Raw genomic sequence first — 23,492 nt, 5'->3', positions numbered from 1 at the left:
GTTGGGGTATTTACTTCATATGCGAGAGATCGATATTCGGTAAATATTCTTAGGTTTCGAGTGTGAGGAATTGACTTGGGATAACCATGTGTGCATCAATAATGTTAGAAAATGATTTATATATGTTAATCTTATTCAGATACTAAGGATATGAACGATGAAATCCAATCCTATGTTTTCTTGAATTAATTTTTAAATTGTTATTATTGTTTCTGTAATTTACGTATTTTCAACGCATTGAATTTCGTTATTTCTGTTTTCTGTTATTCCCCATAATCTCGTTATTTTCACTATTCTTTTACAAGTTATCTTTGGTTAGTTGAACCAAAGCCAATGACATTCGATTAAATTTGTATATAACTATTAAATTGATAACCCTTTTTCCGAATGAATTAAGTATTAAGTAACTCAAGTCCCTGTGGAATTCTTTTATAAATGTGTAACCTACAATGACAATTGATACGCTTGCCAAAAGTCTAATAATTGACATTATTTTTTTTATCTATATGATAATAAATAACATGAATATTTTAATATAGATAAAAAATATTGTCACTAAATCATAAACATTATTTTAAAAGATAAATATAATATATAAAATAAAAAATAAAATTTATATATATATATATATATATATATATTATAATTTTTGTGAAAATAAAATTTAATCTTATATATTATATTTTAAAAGATAATATATTTTTTAAGAAAATATTGAAACTTTCGAGACTAGTCAGTATTTAAACTTTAACCGTCAATGGTTAAAATAAATTAAGATAGTGTATTTTGAAGTATAAAGAGACTCAAATAGTAAAATTTAAAATAGGTGAACACATGTATTGTAATAGGCAAAATAGGAAAACAAATTTTATCATTAAACCTACTAATTATTTGTGAAAAATATAAAAAAGAAAAAGACAAAAAAATAAAAATAAAAATTATGCGTGTGACGACATGACAACGGTTCCACAATGAACCAGGTAAGTGCTGGTATCAAAAGGACAACGTTTCCATAATGAACCAGGTAAGTGCTGGTATCAAAAGGACAACGGTTCATTCGCAAACACCTTTGGCGTGCAATGTCCACAATACACTACAAAGGGTTTTAAGAATCTCTTACCTCTTCTCTATCAAAAATCCCTAAAACCCCAAGACACTCACACTCACTCTCAGTTTCACTTCCAAATGGTTGCAACAACTGCAACCCTATGAAACTCTCTTCCCTCCATTTCCAAAATCCCAACCCTCTCTTCCGCAGCCCCATGGCACTCTCCTCCGTGCTTCGCGTCCTCTGCCTCTCCCCCTTCCTCCAACCTTCGCGCCTCCGCCACGCCCCCTCCGAGCTCCGGTTCCTCTCCTCCCGCGCGCCGCGGCGTTCAGCCTCGGCGGTGTGGGCCTCCCAGCACCGCGACGACGAGAACGGGAGTGTCCCGACGGCGACGGATAATGGTAGTGGGACTGAGGGGAGGGTGGTGCCGGCGGAGCTTCACAAAGAGGCGACGGAGGCTTACATGGCATATGCGATGTCCGTGCTGCTCGGTCGCGCGTTGCCCGATGTTCGCGATGGCTTGAAGCCAGTGCACCGAAGGATTCTGTCAGTGTTCTCTTACGAACTTTTTATGTTTTGAGTGTTTATTTTATTGAAGCGTTTATGGTTTATTAGTTGAGGGTTACTGGAAAATTTGAAATTAGAGTTCATTTGAGATTTTTTTTTATTAATTCAGAAAGAGTAGTAATAATAAGAGAAAATAGGCTATGGCCTGAGTTTTGCACTATCATGCAATCACAAACCACCGTATGTGGAAATTTTACAATTCTTATTGAGATGATTGCAGAATAAGTTTCTATTTTGAATGCAGATTTGCAATGCCCGAGCTTGGCCTCGCATCCAAAAAACCGTTCAAGAAGTGTGCGAGAGTTGTTGGGGAGGTTAATATCTAGCCATTGATGTTATATTCTTAATGGTGTTGAAGCATCCAATATGTTCATCTAGAAGCATGTCTGGACTACTTATTTAAGTTAATGTCTGTTGTCAATTTTTTGTTTGATGTGATGCTGTTATTGTAGGTGTTGGGAAAATTCCACCCTCATGGAGACACTGCTGTATATGATTCCTTGGTGCGAATGGCCCAGGTAAGCATTCGCTTTTCGATTTCCATGTTATTTGAGCTTTATCTTAATATATTGTGTGTTTGGCTTAGTTGTGAAGAAAAAGATGATTTCAATAATTAATCATGTTATTATTTGTTATTGTTATAATCAATCATTTGAATGAAATTTTTTTGTTTGTTAAAAAATTAGAAAAGTGATATTAAGATAATCTATTAAATCTATTTTGTTTGGATTGTTTGAAAGAATTGCTTTTTATAGTAAAATTACAAAAAAGGGTATGGACTAGAGTTATTTGTAAAAGTTAGCTTTGTACTTAAAAAATCAATGTTGAAGATAAAATGGGAAAACAAAAGTTAGATAGAAAATAATTTGCTAGCTTTTATTCTTTAGCTACATAATTTTGCTTATGATAAAAAGGCTTTCTTCTATAGCAAACCCCTTTTATCACTTTGATAATTTTACCAAACATATCAGTTGTTTTGAAAAAAAAAGCTTTGATAATTTTTAAAAATCTGTTTCTTCCCCTGAAATAATTCCATCGAAACACACTAATATATTTTAGGCCATTGATTTTTTTTTCTGTAGTATCGGTTAACATAGTAGGTGCTTGATGACTGACTAATTATGGTATTTTTTTTCTTAAAATGTATTTTGTTTTTCTTTCAAAAGGTCTCTTAAAAAGTTGCAAAAGAAAAAAATAATTTCCTAACATAGGCTAATGCAACAATTCTACGATATCCATTAAAAAGGCCACCCACATATTATCCTAGATCCATTCAAAGGGCCACTCATCATGTTATCCATGCACTAAGCCCAAAAAGTGCAGGGCGTGAGGGGGTGTATTGGGAAAAATTGAAGTCCCACGTTGGTTGGAGATAAGATAAGGATAGAGTATACAAGTGGGGGCAACCCTTACCCTAAGAGCAAGCTTTTGGGGTTGAGTTAGATCCAAACCCACATTCTAAGATATATTGTATCAAATGTTTTTAGCCTATGTAAATACTAAATATGATTAAATTTAATTTTAGTCCTTCATTTTTTTTTTGTTGAATATGGTCCTCATAAATTTTAAATTTTTTGAAAATGGGTTTTGTTATCACTTAATGGTGATCAGACTTACATTTAGATATTCCACATCAGTCACCATTCTGTAGTGGCATTTTTTTTTATTAGCAAAAATATCATATATATATTAGAAAAAGTACCAGGGGTACTAAGAGTACAAGATTATAGGTAGGTAGGATGTTAAGAGTACAAGATTATAGGTAGGTAGGATGTTAGATCCACTGTTGGGATCCAGGCTAGATACTGTTACATTTGGTCAATAGCTAACCATCTATTCTAGTTATAGAAAGCTGTTGGTAGGTTGCTGGACCAGTAGTTATAATGCGCTGTAAATCCTTTCTCTAGCTCTCGGAACCATGACCATACCAGGAACACTGCGTCCTCCAGCATTTCTGTCCTGCCAAATTGTGAAGGTTAAGGCAACCCACCAACATTTCCATCTGTTGTATTGTTTGGATCCGTGTAGGTCATTTGTAGGACGTAAAGGAATTCTCTTGGGCAGTTCTATTTTCATGTATTCTAAAGAGTTCAAGTAAATAAAACAACATACAAAAATTAACCCATGGGAGGGTTAAGAGTCCTGGTTCCAGTATTTGCAATAGATACATAATTGATTTTTTTTTGGACAGTCTGTTAATCTTGAGTATGTTATTATTTTAGTATAAAAGTGAAAGTTCTGAGATAATAAGTCACATTGAAGATTACAAAATTGTTGAACTGACGCATTATGTAAGTTTTTAATCTCTTTGTTATATAGGAAAATAATAGAATCTAGTTTTTGGGTGGATGTTGGAAATTCTGTGACTTTTGGTCAGTCTATATGTTGTTTTTGTAAATGAGTAATAAGCGTTTGAATCTGTGATCCAGTTTGATTAAGTTCATACAGTCTACATGAAATGTAGAATAATGTTGATGATCCTCAGGAGGCTTATTATTTTATGTGCAAATTATATTGTTGGTTTTGAAATCAAAAGCCAAAATTTGAGTGGGTTCCAAACTTTACATGGCTCAAACTCATTAACTAATAAAGTTTCTATAAGGGTGTGTTTGATTTAGTGGATGCAATTAGAGAAGATGGAAATAGAAGAAATTTTTTTGAATTAAAGTAGAGTGTAAGTCCCATACAAAATTTCTCTTGTATATTATTTTCATCCTTCAAAACAAACACAGCCTAAGTGTGATGTCTTACTTTTAATGAAGTTTAGATGATATATTTGATTATCTTATTATTTGTCGACACTGTTTGGTTGGTTAGGCTGGGATGCGAGGAAAAATAGTAGTTATAAACTGTGAAGGGGAGAGGGGATAGGGAAACCTCTAAGATAATTTTGCCAGTACACTCCCAAAATTATAAACCATTTTCCCTATTGATGGGGAGTGGGTTCAGGACCCTAGTAGGGTTAAAAATGAGGCCCTCAATCACTTTAAAGATAGATTTTCTTAGCAGAATCTTAATAGACCAACCCTGGATGGTGTGCAGCTACCTTCCCTTGGTCAAAGTGAGAAAGAAGCCCTTGTGGCCAGATTTTCTGATGCAGAAATAACCTCAGCCGTGTGGGACTGTGGTGGTGATAAAAGTCCTGGCCCGGATGGCCTTAACTTCAACTTCATCAAGCAGTTTTGGAAGATTTTGAAGCCTGACTTTATGCGGTTCTTGGATGAGTTTTATAATAATGCTTCTTTCCCAAAAGGAAGCAATGCCTCCTTCATAGCTCTTATCCCCAAGCTCAAGGATCCCCAAGCTCTTAATGATTATAGGCCAATCTCTCTTATAGGTTGTGTCTATAAAGTTGTATCCAAGCTCTTGGCTAATAGATTAGCCCTTATATTACCTCATCTCATTGATGAAAGGCAAACAACCTTTATGAAAGGAAGGCATATTCTGCATGGAGTGATGATAGCTAATGAGGTTATAGCTGAAGCTAAATCAAAAAATAACCCTTGTATGTTTTTCAAGGTTGATTTTGAAAAAGCTTACGATTCGGTCTCTTGGGGCTTTCTTAATTATATGATGTTGAGGATGGGATTTTGTAAAAGGTGGAGAAAGTGGATCCATGGCTGCCTTGCTACTGCATCAGTATCCATTTTAATCAATGGAAGTCCCACTTCGGAGTTTGTTCCCGGGAGAGGTTTAAGGCAGGGAGACCCTCTTGCTCCCCTCCTTTTTAATTTGGTGGCAGAAGGGCTTACAGGACTGATGAGGACAGCCATATCCAAGAACTTGTACAACAACTATCAAGTGGGAAGTTTGAAGGAAGATATAAATATTCTGCAATATGCAGATGACACTCTGTTTTTTGGTATTGCTCATTCGGCCAATGTCAGAGTTCTAAAGTCTATCCTATCATGTTATGAGATGGTTTTTGGACTCAAGATCAATTATGCTAAAAGTCAGTTTGGATGTTTGGGCAAATCCGAGGGATGGTGTAGAGATGCAGCCCATTTTCTCAATTGTAGACAGATGGATATTCCTTTCTATTATCTAGGAATTCCAGTGGGGTCTAGCCCAAAAAGTTGGAGTGTTTGGCAGCCTATCATCAACAAATTTGAGACCAAGTTGGCATCTTGGAAGCATAGATGCCTCTCCATGGGGGGCAGAATTACCATTATCAATTTTGTTATGACAGCAATGCCTATTTACTTGATGTCCTTCTACAGAATTCCCAAAAAGGTTGCTCAGAAAATAGTAGCTATTCAAAGAAACTTCCTTTGGGGTGGTGACAATGACATAACTAAGATCCCTTGGGTCAAATGGGATACGGTCTGTCTTCCTAAAGCCAGAGGTGGATTGGGAATTAAAGATCTGAACAAGTTTAATGAAGCATTGCTAGGCAAATGGGGCTGGCAGCTGGCAAATAATCCTCACCAGCTTTGGGCAAGAACTTTAGTGTCTAAATATGGAGGATGGCATGCCTTATTACATGGTAGAGGCAGTGCTGACATCTCTCCCTGGTGGAAGGATTTAAAATCTATTTTCCAACAGCAACACCAGAGTAGTTTGGTCAATAACCTGAGGTGGAAGGTGGGTAATGGGGCCAGAATCAAGTTTTGGAAAGACAAATGGAGGGGAGATGACTTAACCCTTAAAGACAAATATCCTATTTTATATCAGGTGAGTCAGCAACAGGACCTTACTATCAGTTTAATGGGTCAGCATGGTGACAATGGGTGGGACTGGAAGATACAATGGAGGAGAAATTTCTTCGACCACGAAATTGATATGGTGGCAGCTTTCATGGATGGGATCGATGGGGTTCAGATTCACCTTTCTAGACTGGATCATCTCACTTGGAGGGCTGATCCTAGTGGATCCTATTCTACAAAGTCAGCATACAATCTACTCATGGAAGATGGCAGTTCAGAATATGAAGACAATGCCTCCAGGATTATGTGGAAACTGAAAATTCCCCCAAGAGCAGCTGCATTCTCTTGGAGAATTTTTAAAGATAGATTGCCTACTAAGGCTAACCTAAGAAGGAGGTAGGTGTGTCTTCCATCGTATTCATGTCCTTTATGTGATGTAGAGGAATTCAAAATGAGAACAAGAACATGAAAAAATCACTTAAGGTAATTTAACAAAAGCTATTTGACAAAAAAAGAGAGATGAGAGAGCGAGATTGAGAGAGAGAGAAAGAGTGAGGAGAGAAAGAAACTCTGGGAGGGGGAGAGATACACTGAGGGTTAACAGAGCTAGGCGTGAGAGAGGGAGCCTCGGGGAGGCGTCTCGACGGAGTTATGCCGGAAACATAGGAAGAGCTAAGTTGACTCATTCAGTGACTAATTGGAGAGACCATAAGGACATCACGTCCTTATATTTCTCCCGTTTTGCCGAAGACATCACAGAGAAAGATCTGTGGTATCACTTCAAGAGATGTGGGGATGTTCGAGAGATTTTCATTCCGAAAAGAAGGAACCTGGCGGGAAGAAGATATGGCTTCGTCAGGTTTAAAGGGGTACAAGATATCCCTTACCTGGTGAAGAAATTGGATAGCATTGTTATAGGGGGATTGAAACTGTTCGTTAATCTCCCAAAGTATGGTAGGGAGAAATGTCGAGAGACAATAGGAAATATCCAGACAAAGCCATCCATGGACAGAAAGCAAGGAGGGGAATTTCGTAATCGACACGCACCGCCAACTCCATATGCAGACGCATTGAGACGAAACACAAGCAGTAGGGGAGATCAGAAGACTTTTTTCACCCTCAACAACCAAAATACTTCCTTATCGGTGGCCCAAATACAACTTGAACCAGAAGATACTTTTTGGTTGAAGGAAGCATGGGTAGCTCACTTAAAAAACCCAGCAATGTTTGATCGTGTGGAGGAAGAGCTACTGTGGGAGACGGGAAGGGATGTACACATTACATTCATGGGTGATGATCAAGTCCTCCTGCTGGGTCTCTCTGAATATGATGCAAACTAGCTCATCAATGGAGGCAGAGCATTTTTATTCTCATCTATTGAAAGATGGCATCCAAATATGAGAGTAGATTATCGGTTAACATGGATTCAGTGTTGGGGGATCCCTGTTCAGGCATGGAACCCAAAACACTTTAACCAGATCATAGCTACTATGGGTGAGGTGGTGGACATCGACGACTCAGTCGAGGAGAAAAGAAGGGTGGATATAGCGCGGCTTCTTATTCGGACTCAGTGGCGGCCATCAATTCAACATACGGTGGAAGTCATGATCGACGGCGCCAAATTCATGGTCTACATCGCCGAGGAATCCTGTCAGCGCCACCTAGGATGTTCGCGGAGGGGGGGGCACGCAGGAGGGTCATCGGAGGAGATTAACTCCGATGACTCCATGTTCGATAGCTCATCCCACATCAACTGGGACCACGGTGATAACGCTTCAGACCTACCGGAGTTGGAATCCTGTAGCAATCCTCGCGGAGGAGCCTCTCAGAACTCTGTCGGCGCCGAAGATCGAGGGGGGCCACATCGAGTACGTCCACCGGTGTCGGAATTGCTCTCCGTGCAAGAAGGCAAGGTCGCGAATTCATCGCGGGGCACCGAGGTCCAGCAGACATTGCTTTTACCCGCTGGATATTCAGACGGGCGCGACCCGTTGGGTACCTACCCTCGGTGCGTAGCAGAAAAATGGGTAACTCCTTTGCCTGGACATAAATTCAAATCCTATTCTCAAGTTATGGAGACAAAAGCAGAGATGAGGCATTTGGTCAGCTCTGACGCCAGGAGTGTGGAGGCTAAGAAACATCACAAAAAGAGTAATGGTGGTAACAGGAGGTCTAGGGGGGGTTTTATGGCCAAAAGAAAGCTCATGCAGAAGGCAGACACGTGACCTTATTTGAAGACAGGGTTGACACATGTGATAAGCCTAAGGACAGTGAAATGGAGGGGCACTCAACAGACAACACACTCTGGTCAGCACAAAAAGATGAGCATATTTCCTTTTATACCCCCAAAGAAAAAAATTCTTTGCTGGGCCTTCAAACAAAAGATGGGCCAGACGGAAATCAGTGGCAAGTTTATTCAAGGAAGAAGAGGTCCCAAAAGCAATCAAATACGGGCCTCCTACCCTCTAATCCTAGATGCTCAACAATCTTTGGAGACAAACAACAGCATCAGAATAATATCTCGACACAGCCAGAGGAAACTCATCAGGATATTTTACAGCAACAGTCCACAATGGAAGCAGCAGTGGCAATTCCAATATCAGACACCCAACGCGATCAGGAGGCAAGTCACATATTGGATGTGGCAAAACAGTTGGGCCTCACTGGAGAAGGAAGCAAGGAGGAAATTCTGGAGAAGTTCCAGCACATGGAGGAGAGAGATAGAGCGGATGCAACAAGAAGGGCTAATAATAGTAGGAATCAATGAAGATAATTTCCTACAATGTTAGAGGCCTTGGGAGGGGTGTGAAGTGGGGAGCAATCAGAAGAATGATCAAGCAGGAGGCTGTGGATTTTATATGCCTTCAAGAGACAAAGAAAGAAATGGTTGATTCATCTATGTGTCAGGCTTTATGGGGTAATGTAGATGTAATTTAGGAAATGCTCCTAGCTATTAATTCTGCTGGTGGTATTCTTTGTTTATAGAGTGATAAGTCATTCAGATTGCAAAGGAAGATTTTTGGAATTGGGTTTATTATATTGGTTGGGGAATGAATTCAAGAAGCTCAAATGATAACTCTAGTTACCATTTACTCTCCTTGCGACATTCATAACAAAAGAATTCTATGGGACTCTATAAAGCAGCTTAGATAGTCTATGGAGGGGGGTTTGTGGTGTATAATGGGAGATTTTAATTCTATAAGGAGCCCTCATGAAAGATTTTCTGATGTACAAAGTTCTCATGAAGATAGCTGTACCAGAGAATTTAATCAGTGGATTGATGATTTAGAAGTCTTAGAGGTCCCTTGGCTGGGATGGAAGTTTACATGGTATAGGCCTAATGGTACATCTAAAAGCAGACTTGATAGATTTTTGGTCTCCCATGACTGGTTGGTTAGATGGCCCAGCAGTTCTCAATTCACTCTTGCTCGGAATTTCTCAGATCATTGCCCAATTGTACTTCGCTCTAAGGAAATTGATTAGGGCCCAAAACCTTTTCGTATCTTGGATTGTTGGCTTAGGGATAAATCTTTCAAGGAGGCTGTTCATCATAGCTGGAATTCTATTCAACAGCCAGGTTGGGGTGGCATTATCCTCAAACAAAAGCTTAAGAACCTGAAGCACAGCTTGAAGGCTTGGAATAGACACCTTTTTGGAGATACTCTATCAAAGATTAAAAGGATTGAGGCTGATCTAAACAAACTGGAGGAAGACACAAGCCAAAGGATTTTGTTCCCCCATGAACAGCAGCAACGAAAACAACTGCAGGAAGATCTTTGGGCTGCAGCCCAAGCCCATGAGTCCTTGCTGAGACAGAAATCTAGGTCAAGGTGGATCAAGGAGGGTGATTGCAATTCTCGCTATTTCCACATGATGATAAATGCCAACCGCGGTATCAGCTCTTTAAAAGGAGTTATGGTGGATGGAGTTTGGACAACTGATCCTCATGCTGTGAAGGAGGAGGTTAGATCTTTCTTTTTGCAAAGGTTTCTGGAACCAGACCTCCATAGACCCACTTTAGATGGTACCCCTTTTCAAAGCATCTCTCATCAACAAAATATCTAGCTGGTGGCGCCTTTTTTGGAGGAGGAAGTGAGGGAAGCAATCTGGGATTGTGGAAGTGACAAGAGCCCTGGGCCTGATGGGATCAATTTCAATTTCATCAAGAATTTTTGGCAGTTGCTCAAGCCTGATATACTCCGGTTTATAGATGAATTTTATGCTAATGGAATTTTTCCTAGGGGAGGCAATGCTTCCTTCCTAGCTTTAATTCCAAAGAAGGTTGATCCACAGGTTTTGAATGACTACAGACCTATATCCCTCATAGGTTGTATGTATAAGATTGTAGCGAAGATCCTAGCTAAGAGAATGAAGACAGTGCTGCCAACCATCATTAATGAAGCCCAATCAGCTTTTATTGAAGGAAGACACCTTCTTCTGAGTGTCCTCATAGCTAATGAAGTCATTGTTGAAGCTAAAAGGAGCCATAAACCCTGCCTCATATTCAAAGTTGATTATGAAAAGGCTTATGACTCGGTATCGTGGAATTTTTTGTTGTATATGCTGAAAAGAACAAGATTTAGCCCTAAATGGATCAGCTGGATGGAAGGGTGTCTGAAATCAGCCTCAATTTCAGTCTTGGTCAATGGTAGCCCCACAACGGAGTTCAAACCTCAAAGGGGCCTTAGACAAGGGGACCCTCTAGCTCCATTTTTATTCAATATAGTAGTTGAGGCATTGAATGGTCTGATGAGGACAGCGCTGGCAGCAAACCTGTACAAAGGCTTCAATATTGCTAGTTCTGAAGTCAGTATTAGCTTATTACAATACGCGGACGACACGATCTTTTTTGGTGAAGCTTCTATGGAAAATGTGAAAGTTCTCAAAGCTATCCTTAGAACTTTTGAAGTGGTTTCTGGTTTAAAAATAAATTTTGCCAAAAGCTCTTTTGGTGCTTTTGGTAGGGATGACCAGTGGAGGCAAATGGCAGCTACCTATCTTAATTGCAGTCAGTTAGCTCTCCCTTTTTTTTTATCTTGGTATACCCATTGGGGCCAACCCGAGGCAAGCTCATGTGTGGGAACCTATTATCCAAAAATATGAGAGGAGATAAGCTAGGTGGAAGAAGAGATATATCTCTTTTGGGGGGAGTGTGGTTCCTATCCAATCAGTCCTTACTTCTCTTCCTATTTATTATTTTTCTTTTTTCAGGGTTCCCCGTATGGTGGCTAACAAATTAATCAGAATTCAGAGAAGCTTTCTTTGGGGAGGAGGTCATGACAACAACAAGATTGCTTGGATATCATGGAAAACAGTTTGCTTACCCAAAGACAAAAGAGGTTTAGGCATTAAAGACATCCATACCTTTAACATGGCCCTCCTTGGCAAATGGATGTGGAACCTTATGTACCAACAAGGGGCTCTATGGGTTGCAGTTTTGGAAGCTAAATATGGGGGCTGGAGAGGTCTAGTTGAAGAAGGAAACTCAAGCTGTCAGTCAATTTGGTGGAGGGACTTAAAAAAAGCTATTCAGATGCCCTACAATGGAAAGACTCTTTATCAACAAATTAAGTGGAAGGTAGAATCTGGAGATAAGGTTAGATTTTGGGAGGATAGGTGGATTAGTTACGACCAATCTTTAGCTGAAAAGTACCCGCGGCTTTATGTGAATTCCAACCATCAACACCAGCTGGTTGGTTTCTTGGGGCAGCATAGCAACCATGGGTGGGATTGGAACTTTAGTTGGAGACGATAGCTGTTTGACAGTGAAATAGAATCAGCCATATCCTTCCTTTCTGAAGTTGAAGGTATATCCATTAATTCTCAAGGTTCTGACACTTGGGTCTGGACAGCAGAAGCATCGGGTATCTTCTCTACTCGTAGTGCTTACTCATCCTTTGGGAGGAGGTAGCTGTTGACAACCTTCATGAGTGTTTTGAGGACCTTTGGAAGATCAAGATCCCGAGTAAATTTGTAATGTTTGCATGGAGGATACTGTGGGACAGATTACCTACAAAAGCTAATTTAAGGGCCAGACAAGTGCAGATCTCGGATCTGACTTGCCCATTTTGCAGAAGGGTGGAGGAGAATGCTTCCCACATTTTTATCCACTGCATTAAGACTCAACCTATATGGTGAGAAACAATGAATTGGATAAATATGCAGGGACCTCTTCCATGGAGCATAAAAGATCATTTCATGCAGTTTTCTTCCCTGCAAGTGGCTGGTATAAGACCTAGGAGGTGGCAGTGGTGGTGGATGGCGGTTACTTGGTCTATTTGGCAGCTTAGAAACAGCATTGTATTTTCCAATGCAACTTTTGATGGCAACAAACTGGTTGAAGATGCGTCTTTTTTATTATGGACTTGGCTTCATAATTTGGAGAAGGACTTCTCTTTGCATTTTAATCAGTGGTCGAGTAACCTACGACAGGGTCTTTTGCAGTAGTAGGGTTACAGTCTATGTTAATTCATATGTATTCCTTCCATAATTTGGTTCCATATCAGACTTTTTTTGTCTGCTTTCAGGAACCATTTATATGGACCTTAACTTTGTAATAGTACCTCTGGTACTTATTATTCAATATATATATTTATCTTTGCAGACCAAAAAAAATGTGATGTAGAGGAGGAAACTGTTGGTCATGTCATGTTCTCTTGCACAAGTACTAGGAGCCTTTGGTGGGAGGCTTTGAGATGGGTTGATAGAGTGGGCCCTTTCCCCACTGATCCCAAAGATCACTTCATACAATTCTCAAGTTGGAGTAGCAAAAGATGTATAGACAATAGATGGGCAGTGCTTTGGATAGCTTTATCCATGACTATTTGGAAGCATAGAAATTCAATGGTTTTTAATAACCAGATTTTCAACTCCGAAAAAGTCATGGATGAAGCTTTATTCCACACGTGGGCATGGCTAAAATGTATGGATAAAGACTTCCATATTCATTTTAATCAATGGTCCACTAGCTTGAGGGAGGAGTTGTCTTAGGGGGTGATTCCTTTTTGGTTTCAGTTAATGTTATCTTGTAACTTTCAGATGGGTTAGGCAATTTTGCCTTGTACATTTTATCCTAACTGCAGTATATCTAGTACTGTATTACACAATATATATAATATTGATTTTTGCTGTGCAAAAAAAAAAAAAAAAAAACCATTTTCCCTCCCTCAAAATCCCCCACTGCTGGAGGGAAGGCAAAAATAGGAGGGAACGGGTTTTAGCCCCCACATTTCTCCTACCCTCCCCTCCACATTTTTGAACTAAATGAGGTAAATTTTAGAAAAATCCATCCTCTATCCTTCCCTTCCTTTGAACTAAACTCACTGCAAAAGATTATCTTCAAAAGTATTTGCTTATGTTTTCTTAAAACTTAAATTGTCAAGTAAATGTTTTACAATGTTTATAAAAAACTCCCATGAAATTGGTGTGAAACGTGCATCTTAGAAACAATGAAACTCATTTTTATTTTTTGTATTGTGTTACCCTAGCAACTGAAACCTATGAGATATCAGTATTAGTTACGAGTAAACCAGTGCAAGGTAAAACTGACACATGAGAAAACACTGGTAGGATCATAGGAAAGGACTTTTGAGGGGCCTTGTCTCTCCCTCAAATTATTAAGCACTTTAATTAATTTGTATATGTTTGCTATTATCCATTATCTTGTTGGGTATATACAGGTAGTTCCGAGTTAGTAAGTGTCATACCCTAATTTCGTCCGGGGACCTTTGCTTGATGACATGCGACCTTTCTTTGGTCCTTGTGAGGTGCTTGGTACCCATCATTAGGCAATTTGTGAAATTCCAGGACATGCCGAAAAACCAAAAAAATATTGATGCACAATTCGTAAGTTTCCGTGACACACCGGAAATCAAATGGAAGCATCGTTGCATAATTAAGTGAGGTTCCGTAACATTCCGTAAGTCAAAAAGGGGATGATTATGTAATCCGCAAGGTTCCGTAACATTACGGAAAGAAAACGAGTATCGTTACAAAATTCGTAAGTTTCCGTAAATTTACGAAAAAAGAATCACCAAAAAAAGCAGAGGGGGGTGTACTTAGTAAAAATGGGGGTGCAAATAGCACCCAGGCCCACTTGGGCCCTCCAGAATATTCCTCCAGAAGGCTGTTGCTTCTGGAGGAAGCAACCTGGCTCGCCTGGGCGAGCTGGGCGGCAACCACCTCCCCTATTTTGCTATAAATAGGGGAGGAAGTGAAGAAGAAAAGGGTTCAGCCCCTTTGGCACTTCTCTCTCTTTCGAATTTGCTTGGAAAAATCGTTTCCGTGAAGAAAATCTAAGCCGAGGCGCTTCCGAAACGTTTCCGTAACGTTTTCCGTTAAGAATTTCGCAAAGGTTTCAACCGTTCTTCGACGTTCTTCATTCGTTCTTCATCGTTCTTCGATCTTCAACGGGTAAGTACCTCGAACCAAGCTTTTCGATTCATTCTATGCACCCATGGTGGTCCACATTGTGTTTCGTGCATTTTTATTCTCGTTTTGTTTACTTTTTATACCCCCTGTTGACGTGCTTAAGCCATTTTACTTAAGTCATTTCTCGCTTAACTTAAAAATAAAATCAATTTCCACCGAACGTTTGAATTGTATTATCCGTTAACTTCGGTTAAAATGAATTCCGACCGTTCGGTCGTGCCGTAACCACGTTGGAAAGCAAAAAGAGGTAAAAAATAATATAATAATCAAAAAACATCTTTTTAGTAAAATAAAGCGGAAAATCAATCGGACGTTTTCTCTTTGGGATTTCTCATTCTTAATCGAATTGATTAATAACTAAAGTGAAACTAAGGCTAAAATCAACTCGCCTAGTCAAGCTCGTCCACAAAAATAGGCTTTTGAAGTTTGTCATTTCAATTCTCACTAAGTAAAATGGATCATTTTTAAGGTCCAACGCCTTAAAATGATCACCACTTAAGTAAAAAAGAATCACTTGTTCCGAAAGAACTACGTAGGTCTGATTTTCTCATCCCAAATTGAGGAATACGTAGGAGCAAAGGGAAACACCCTTGTCGACCGCAAAAAAGGAAAAAATATAAAATGGATATAAGGACATAAAAGGGAACGTAAAAATCAAAGTCACGTTTGCACATTCGATTAAAGGCTGCCGTCCCTTGGGACGGACGTGTGGGGTGCTAATACCTTCCCCGTGCGTAAATACAACTCCCGAACCTTTCAACTTAAAAGTTCGTAGATCGCGTCTTTTCCGGTTTTTCCGACGTTTTCCTCAAATAAACGTTGGTGGCGACTCCGCGCGTATTCCTTTCGTGGAACACGCATCCCGCGAGTCACGCGTCGCCCTCCCGCCGAAGGGTAGGTTGCGACAGTTGGCGACTCCACTGGGGATATTTTTTTAGAGAGTTAGGCCATTTAATCTTGTGCAAATGCTTTACCATGACTTACTCCTTTGTTGGTTTCCCTACATTATGTTCTTGTGTATATAAACTCTTTGTTGCTTCTAGTGCGTTTTAAAATGTATGCATGAGGTAAATATTTATTCATTTGATGCACACAAACACCAACACTATTTGCACACACTGTGAGTGAAAAAGGGCCCTATACCCGGGTTCGTGGGAACATAAGGAGTAGAGGTGAATCTGTGATCATGCTAGGTCTCCGACTTGCTTGATTACAGTGAACCCTCATCTAGAGCTTTTCTCTTTGAAAACTTATTTTTGCTAGTAGTCCCTACTGCTACAATATGTTCTTCAAAGAGGATAATACCTCTAGAAACCATCAAAAGAGATATGACTACCTTGGGGGTTATCACTAAATGCCTAGTTAGTTCTCTCCCTTATAGGTCCCTTAAATAGGGGCACGAGCAGACACGCTGCGTGCCATTTTTCACACTGCCATGCATAAGTATCATATACCCTTTTGCTTATGTTCAGTAAATATCGTCATACTGTGTACATTCCCGCATTGTGTCTTTTGCATAGGCATCGCATATGGGTTCTGTCTTGATCCCTTCTGTAAACAAACCAACGGAGGGTCCGTGTCGCCTTCTTAAAAACGTGCGTTGGGGCATTCTGCTACCCCTAGACGTCGTATCTAAGAAGGGGACAAATTCCCCGGACCCCCGCTTTTCTAGATTGCATCTGTGTCATATGCATTCCATCATGCATTCATCCATCCCACCCATGATAGATGTCGGAGTTTTGATTCGCACTAGATTTTATTTCACTTTAGTAAAACATGGGATCAAGTCAAAAGTCTTCGCTTAAAAAGAGGTTTTATCAAGTCAAAATCAAGAGCTTAGAGGTCACCAATTTACGAAAGTTGGGGCAATTAATGGGTCAACTTCAACGGCAAGCCTTCCGCAAAGCCTATGGTAAGCATTTTGGGACCTAGCTAGGGTAGAAGTCTCCATGGAACCAATTGCCTCCCTCGCCCAGTATTATGATCAGCCGTTGAGGTGCTTCATCTTTTGGGACTTCCAGCTATCACCAATGGTGGAAGAATTTGAAAAGATCCTAGGATGTCCTCTAGGGGGAAGGAAACCATACCTCTTCTCAGGGTTCTACCCCTCATTGGCCAGAATTTCTAAAAAAGTCCAAATCTCGGCGCAGGAATTAGACCGCCAAAGGCAAGTCGAAAATGGGGTGGTCGGAATACCGAGAAAATATTTGGAGGTAAAAGCAATAATCTTGGCAGATAAAGGCGAGTGGACCCCATTCATAGATATTCTCACACTGTTGATTTTCGAGGGAGTCCTCTTTCCAAATGTGGATGGGTTGGTGGACCTGGCAGCGATCGACGTTTTTCTCGCCTATCATAACCACAAGGAAAGTCCGGTTGTCGCTATGCTAGCCGACCTATATGACACCTTCGACCGAAGATGTGAAGAAAGCAATGCAAGGATTGTTTGCTGTACTCTAGCTCTCTATGTGGGGCTGGTTTCACACCTTTTTCTCCAAGAAGGTAGGCCCGTCTATCCGCTACAAGGTTACCGCTCGTGCGTCGAAAAAGGAAAGGCGAATTGGGACCAACTCTTGGCTAGCATGGGGGGGCGTCTGTTAATTGGTTCCCTCGCTAGAAGGAAGGAAGAATCAAGATTCTATCTTCATGCGAAGGATGTCCAAATGTTCCCTTGATGGGAACAAGGGGTTGTATTAATTATAATCCCGTTCTCTCCATAAGACAGCTTGGCTACCCCATGAGAGGAGCGCCATTAGACGAAAGCATCACGCCTTTCATCGCACGGGGTTTTAGTGACCACAACGCGAGGGTACTCCAAGGAGTTCGCAAGGCATGGGATGCGGCGTGAAGAAAGGACAGAGAGCTTAGGGGAAGCAGTAATGGGATCATCGGCGGCTATCATAAGTGGCTGAGAGTCCGAACACAAGGATTGGATTGGCTCCCAAATCTAAAGACTGTGAGGGACGATGAGGTTAAAGCTTCGGAAGAAAGTGATGAGGTACAAGCCCTAAAGGCAGAGCTTGAAAGAGCCCGAGTAGTCGAAGAGAAGTTCAAGTCCATAGCCATCAAAGTTTGAAAAGAGTATGATGAACTAAGGGACGTCAATATGGCCACCGCTGAAGCCTTGGAACGAGAAACCAAGAAGGCCCGAAAGGAAGAACACGTGCCAGCAAAGTTTTGAGGGGCTTTATAGGGCAGCAATAGTGAGCTCAAACTCTGAAGAGGTGAAAGGAATCATCATGGGTCAAAGGCATGATCTGGAAGGACGAGCTAAAGGCTTGCCTTAGGTCGAAAAGAAATTTGTCCCAACAGTTAAGCGAGACTGAAGGGAATATGTGGGCCATCATCGATGAGTGCAAAGAGAAGCTAAATCTAGCGGCGACTCACGAGCAAAGGCTAGAGGATGAGTACGCCAAGATATCAGCAGAAAGCGAAGCAAGGGAGAGGGTAATTGATTCATGGCACCAAGAGGCAACAATGTGGACGGACCGATTTGCTCTTACTTTGAACAGGAGTCAAGAACTTCCCCGATTGCTAGCCAAGGCCAAAGCAATGGCGGACACCTACTCCGCCCCCAAGAAGATCCACGGACTTCTCAGCTATTGTCAACATATGATAGACTTAATGGACCATATGATTAGAAACCGCTAGGAAGTTCGTATTGTCGCTCAGATCTTGACTAGTTATAACTTTTTGAATAAAATGAGTTTATCCCACGTTTTTACTCCAAAAATCAGTGCGAATCAAGTCACTCCCGCATTTTATCCCTAGCATGCATTGTATGTTGGTCTCGTCCTTTGTCACGGGAAGCCGGAAGGTCCATATCACCTTCTTAATTGTACACATGGGGCACTGCGCCCCCAAATGCGCAAGTAAGAAGAGATAATTTTCCGGGCTCTCGTGTCCGTAAAATGCATTCATATCATGCACCACATAAGCATCTCTTCATAACATCATAATGGACATATCCTGCATTTGTCCGTTATCATATTCCAGCCTCACATTTTGCATGAGTCATGGCATCATCATGCATATGCGTTCAACAAACTTTTTGATCTGCAAAATTGCATACCATTTGTTTTCATGTTTGCTCATCCTTGCGTTTTCCTCTACAAAACAAAAACAAAAAAGGGGGAAGCGTGAAACTTCACACTACATTCTTAGTTTCATGTGTTAGGCACCACGAGCCAACCATGTTGGGATCATAAACCCGTTTCACTTAAAAACAAAATAATTGAACATGGTACCTAATGCATGGTTAACTAGGAAATGGTGTTTCTTCGGGCATCTTAATTTCATAATTACATTTTCCGTGCATAAGCTTAAAGTATGCCCGAGTCATTCATCCCTATGAGATGTTGTTGAAGTATTGGCGATCAGAATTGCCATTCCTTGGATTATAGGGTTGAACCAAACTCATGCTTTTACAAAAAGGTTCATCAAGTCAAGTTGAAATATGGAAGTAACCGTCCTGCAAAATTGGGGCAAAAGATGAATTGAGTCACATCACTGCTTCGTCTACTGCCAAACATATTTAGGATTGTTGATGTCCTTGTTACTTCCAGTTTCACCTTGACAAAGATGTCATGGACCATGTTGAAAATCTAAATTGATTCAACCCCATATCCTGCGTAAAAATTCGCAATACTTCGACTGTACATCATTCGCATGCATCCATGCTTTTCATTGGTTGCATTGCTCATTGCATTCTTTCCTTGAAAAATAAAATAAAATAAAATAAAATGAACTTATCAAAAAGAAAAGGACACGCTTTACGGCGCCCTTACCGAACTCGTGCTAGAGCTAGAGTAATGGGTGAAGCAGAGGAAGTGCAAGAGAAGATGAAGGCCGAAAATGGAGGCCATAAAAGAGCAAATGGCCACAATGATGAAGGCCATGATGAGCATGAAGAAGATAATGGAAGCCAATGCGGTTATAGTTGCCGCTATTAGCGCTGTCGCTAAGGTGAACCCGATGCTCCCATCTGGCCTCAAGCAAATGAATCATCCAACCTCAAATATGGTAGGCAAAGATTTGGGAAGTACGAATGACCCCATGATGTGCAAATTCAAAACGAGTACGCCTTCCCATCATATGGCTTGCCTCCCAACTATACACCACCCAATGTGGCATACACTCTCAATGAAAATCTCAATAACTCCACTCCGATACTCATTGAGAACCAATAACCTCATCAGGCACATATCTCTCAAACCATGGGGGAGACACATGAAATTCCCCACCACAATCTAGCTGACTTCGAGCCTTGGCTCGGATATGCCACTGAAGGGCAAGCAGTTGGTGGTATACCCTTTGAAAACACTTTGGAGGGCCCTCAGTTTCGCCCACAACCACAACCATTGCATTTTGTGGTGGGAAGAGCCCCTCCTGCTATGGCCGAAAAGGGAAAGGCGGATCATCTAAAGGAAAGGCTCAGGGCCATTGAAGGAGGTGAAGATTATGCCTTTGCTAACCTAGAAAAGTTGTTCCTAATACCCAAACATGGTCATTCCCAAGTTCAAGGTGCTGGACTTTGACAAGTACAAGGGGACTACTTGTCTCAAGAACCATCTAAAGATGTATTGTCAGAAGATGGGGGAATACGCAAAAGATGAGGAATTGCTGATACATTCCTTCCAAGAAAGTATTACTGGGGTAGCTGTTACCTGGTACACTAACTTGGAACCTTCCCGAGTCCATTCTTGGAAGGACCTAATGGTTGCCTTTGTTAGGCAGTATCAGTACAAAATTTGATATGGTTCCGAATAGGATGCAACTACAGAACATGTGCAAAAAGGGGGACGGATCATTCAAAGAACACGCCCAAAAGGTGGAGGGATCTGGCGGCTCAGGTGGTACCCCCAATAATGGAAAGGGAGACGATAATCGTGATGGTAGACACATTATCGGTACTCTACTATGAAAAGATGGTGGGCTGCGCACCCTCAAAGCTTTGCAGATTTGGTCTTCGCCAGTGAAAGGATCAATGTGGGTCCGAAAAGAGGCAAATTTGATCATCCTACTAGGACGACTGAGAAAACTGGGGCAAATAAAGAGGGTGAGGATGAGGGAGAAACCCATGCTGTGACTGCCATTCCTGTACGGCCAAGTTTCCCACCAACCCAACAATATCTTTACTCAGCCAATAACAAACTTTCTCCTTACCCACCACCCAGTTATCCACAAAGGCCATCCCTAAATCTACCACAAAGTCTGTCTACCGCACTTCCAATGACGAACACCACCTTTAGCACAAACCAAAAACACCAACCAAGAAGTGAATTTTGCAGCGAGAAAGCCTGTAGAATTCACCCCAATTCCAGTGTCCTATGCTGACTTGCTCCCATATCTACTTGATAATTCAATGGTAGCCATAACCCTATCCAAGGTTCATCAACCTCCATTTCTCCGAGAATACGACTCGAACGCAACGTGTGCTTGTCACGGAGAAGCCCCGGGGCGTTCCATTGAGCATGGTAGGGCTCTGAAGCGTAAGGTGCAAGGTCTAATTGATGCGGGCTGGCTGAAATTTGAGGAGAATTGCGTGTAAATCCTGACATTGACAAGAGATGCCACACATGGGGCAATTTTGAAAGTTGTTGTTAGGTGTCCCTAATGACTCATCAGGGTTTCCAAGTTTATGCCATTATTGTAAACCACAGCTACAATGTTAAATGAAATCGATAAAGTTGATATCTTTGTCCCTCATCCTCTCACAAACGCATGTTTGCTTATTCAACTTTCACCGGAATGTGGGTGTAAGCCATTGGTCTATTTGCTCAAGCAACCTGCGCTCCTGAGTGTTGACTTCCAAGATCGTTCAATCAGAGATTACTCATCTTGCACGTTGGTGGGGGTGCCGTAAAACAACGAGCAAAGTTCAAAACAAATAAGTTTCAAAATAAAGAATAAGTTTCAAAATAAAAAATAAAAAGGCATTTGATTGACTGTGTTTTCAAGTAAAAATATAGACGTTCATGTGACCTCATTTTGTCTTTTTAGAGAGAAGTCAGTTATCAAGAATAGGATGTTGGACAAATGGCCTCAGTTACCTTGAGAAGAAGAGGGGATTGAATTAAGATACGAATATTATTCCCCAATTAAACTTTCACTCTCTCTTTTCAGATTAACAATGCACATAGGGACAACCCTTCCCTTGTGTTCAAGAATCCTCTACTACAAGAGACCCACGGTCTCTTCATCCCTTTTCAGAAATAAGAAGAAGAAATCTCTCTTAAAAGGGATAGATTGTACAATGAAGACCAATCAAAATTCATTATTGAATATGCAAGTGGTTGACCAAGGAATCTTTTTGAGAGGATAAGACATTTCAGTTCAGAAAAACTCTTGATCTTTCGAGAGGATAAAACTGTTTGGGCAATGAAAACTCTCTTTAAAACATTTGAATGGCCATTCATAAAACATTTGAATAGATATGTCTCTTGGAAATTATTTTCTGAAAATCCCCTCTGGTAATCAATTACAAGACTTATGTAATCGATTACAGGTTTTAAAAATTTGAATTAAAACATTTTCAAACTGCTGGTAATCGATTACCAGAGAGCAAATCTCAATTTGAAAGGATAGAATTCCTTGGTCAAACCTTTTGCTTCTTCAATTTGGAAACTTCTTCCTAAGATTCTAGAGATCAACTTGATCATATATCTTGATTTTCTTGGATTCTTGTCTTGAATAAAACTTAGAAGCACTTGATCCTTTAGCATCATCAAGACATCAAAACATCTTGCTTCTACATAGGAGTCATTTGACTTAATCCATCAACTGAAAGATCCTTCAACTATTTCTCGTCCTTGGAAAATTCTTTTTGCAAGAATCAACTGCTTCTTTCATTCTTCCTCACTACGAGGTCGTGAAAACAAGACAACACTTGGTACCTCTAAGCCCTACACTGGGGCAACGAAAGGCACCATGCAAAAACCTCAAGCGAACCTAGGGGCAGATTAGAAGTTCTCACCCAATAGGTTCCCTCCTACAAGGTCATGACGAAAGACAACGATTGGTACCTCAAAGCCTTACACTGGGGCAATGAGGGGCACCGTTCATGAGCCTCAAGTGAACATAGGGGCCGATCAAAAGTTCTCACCCATCGAGGTTTTTAACAAAAAAAAGGGGGACAAGCCCTGGAATTTCAATAGATTGATTAATTATCAAACGACTCCATTCCCGTCACTCCAAAACAGTCAAGTGACTAAATCAAAAAGAACATACACTCTGAGGGAGTTCCCGGAGAGATTTGCAAAAAGATAGGATGAGGTTGCATGAATTATCACCTTTTTCAAAAGGGCAGTCAATCTGTGTTTTCCAAAAAAAAAAAAAAAATCAAATCAAAATCAAAATCACAAAATAGGGAAAGAATGCCATGAACATTGTACAACTTTCCATTACATTGCATTGTTTCATATAAAGTCCGCATTTACCCAAATTTCACAACAAAGGTTGCATGCATTTGCATCCCTCAAAATCATGTTAACTACATAGATTCCCTACATCTTGATGTCCAAATCTTTTGAATTTGGGATGACCGGCTCTCTCGATGAGTCGATCTCTTGCTTTCTCATAAGGATGGACCCTCGGGTACTAGTACCCTGGTCTTCAGAGGACTACACTCCTCGCCAACAGAGGGCTGCACGCCCTCACCTTAAGAGGACTGTGTGTCCTCACTTTCAGAGGACTGCATGTCCTTACCTTCAGAGGGCTACACGCCCTCGCCATCAGAGGACTGCGTGTCCTCACCTTCAGAGGGCTACACGCCCTCGCCATCAGAGGACTACACGTCCTCA

General features: G+C 40.8%; 1 protein-coding gene across 1 annotated transcript; it reads left to right on the top strand.

Moving 5' to 3' along the window:
* Positions 1–9,024: 9,024 nt before the first annotated feature.
* On the top strand, positions 9,025–12,016 carry LOC106799285 (uncharacterized). The gene is made up of 4 exons (XM_014777480.1): positions 9,025–9,189; positions 9,745–10,224; positions 10,327–11,273; positions 11,473–12,016. The coding sequence occupies exons 1-4, from the start codon at positions 9,025–9,027 to the stop codon at positions 12,014–12,016; spliced, it is 2,136 nt and encodes a 711-aa protein (XP_014632966.1).
* The last annotated feature ends 11,476 nt before the right edge of the window (positions 12,017–23,492 follow it).

The sequence above is a fragment of the Glycine max genome, chromosome 7, assembly GCF_000004515.6.
Source record: "Glycine max cultivar Williams 82 chromosome 7, Glycine_max_v4.0, whole genome shotgun sequence".
NCBI lineage: Eukaryota > Viridiplantae > Streptophyta > Magnoliopsida > Fabales > Fabaceae > Glycine > Glycine max.
Note: the sequence above shows the minus strand (reverse complement) of the source record. Positions and strands in the feature narration are given on the sequence as shown.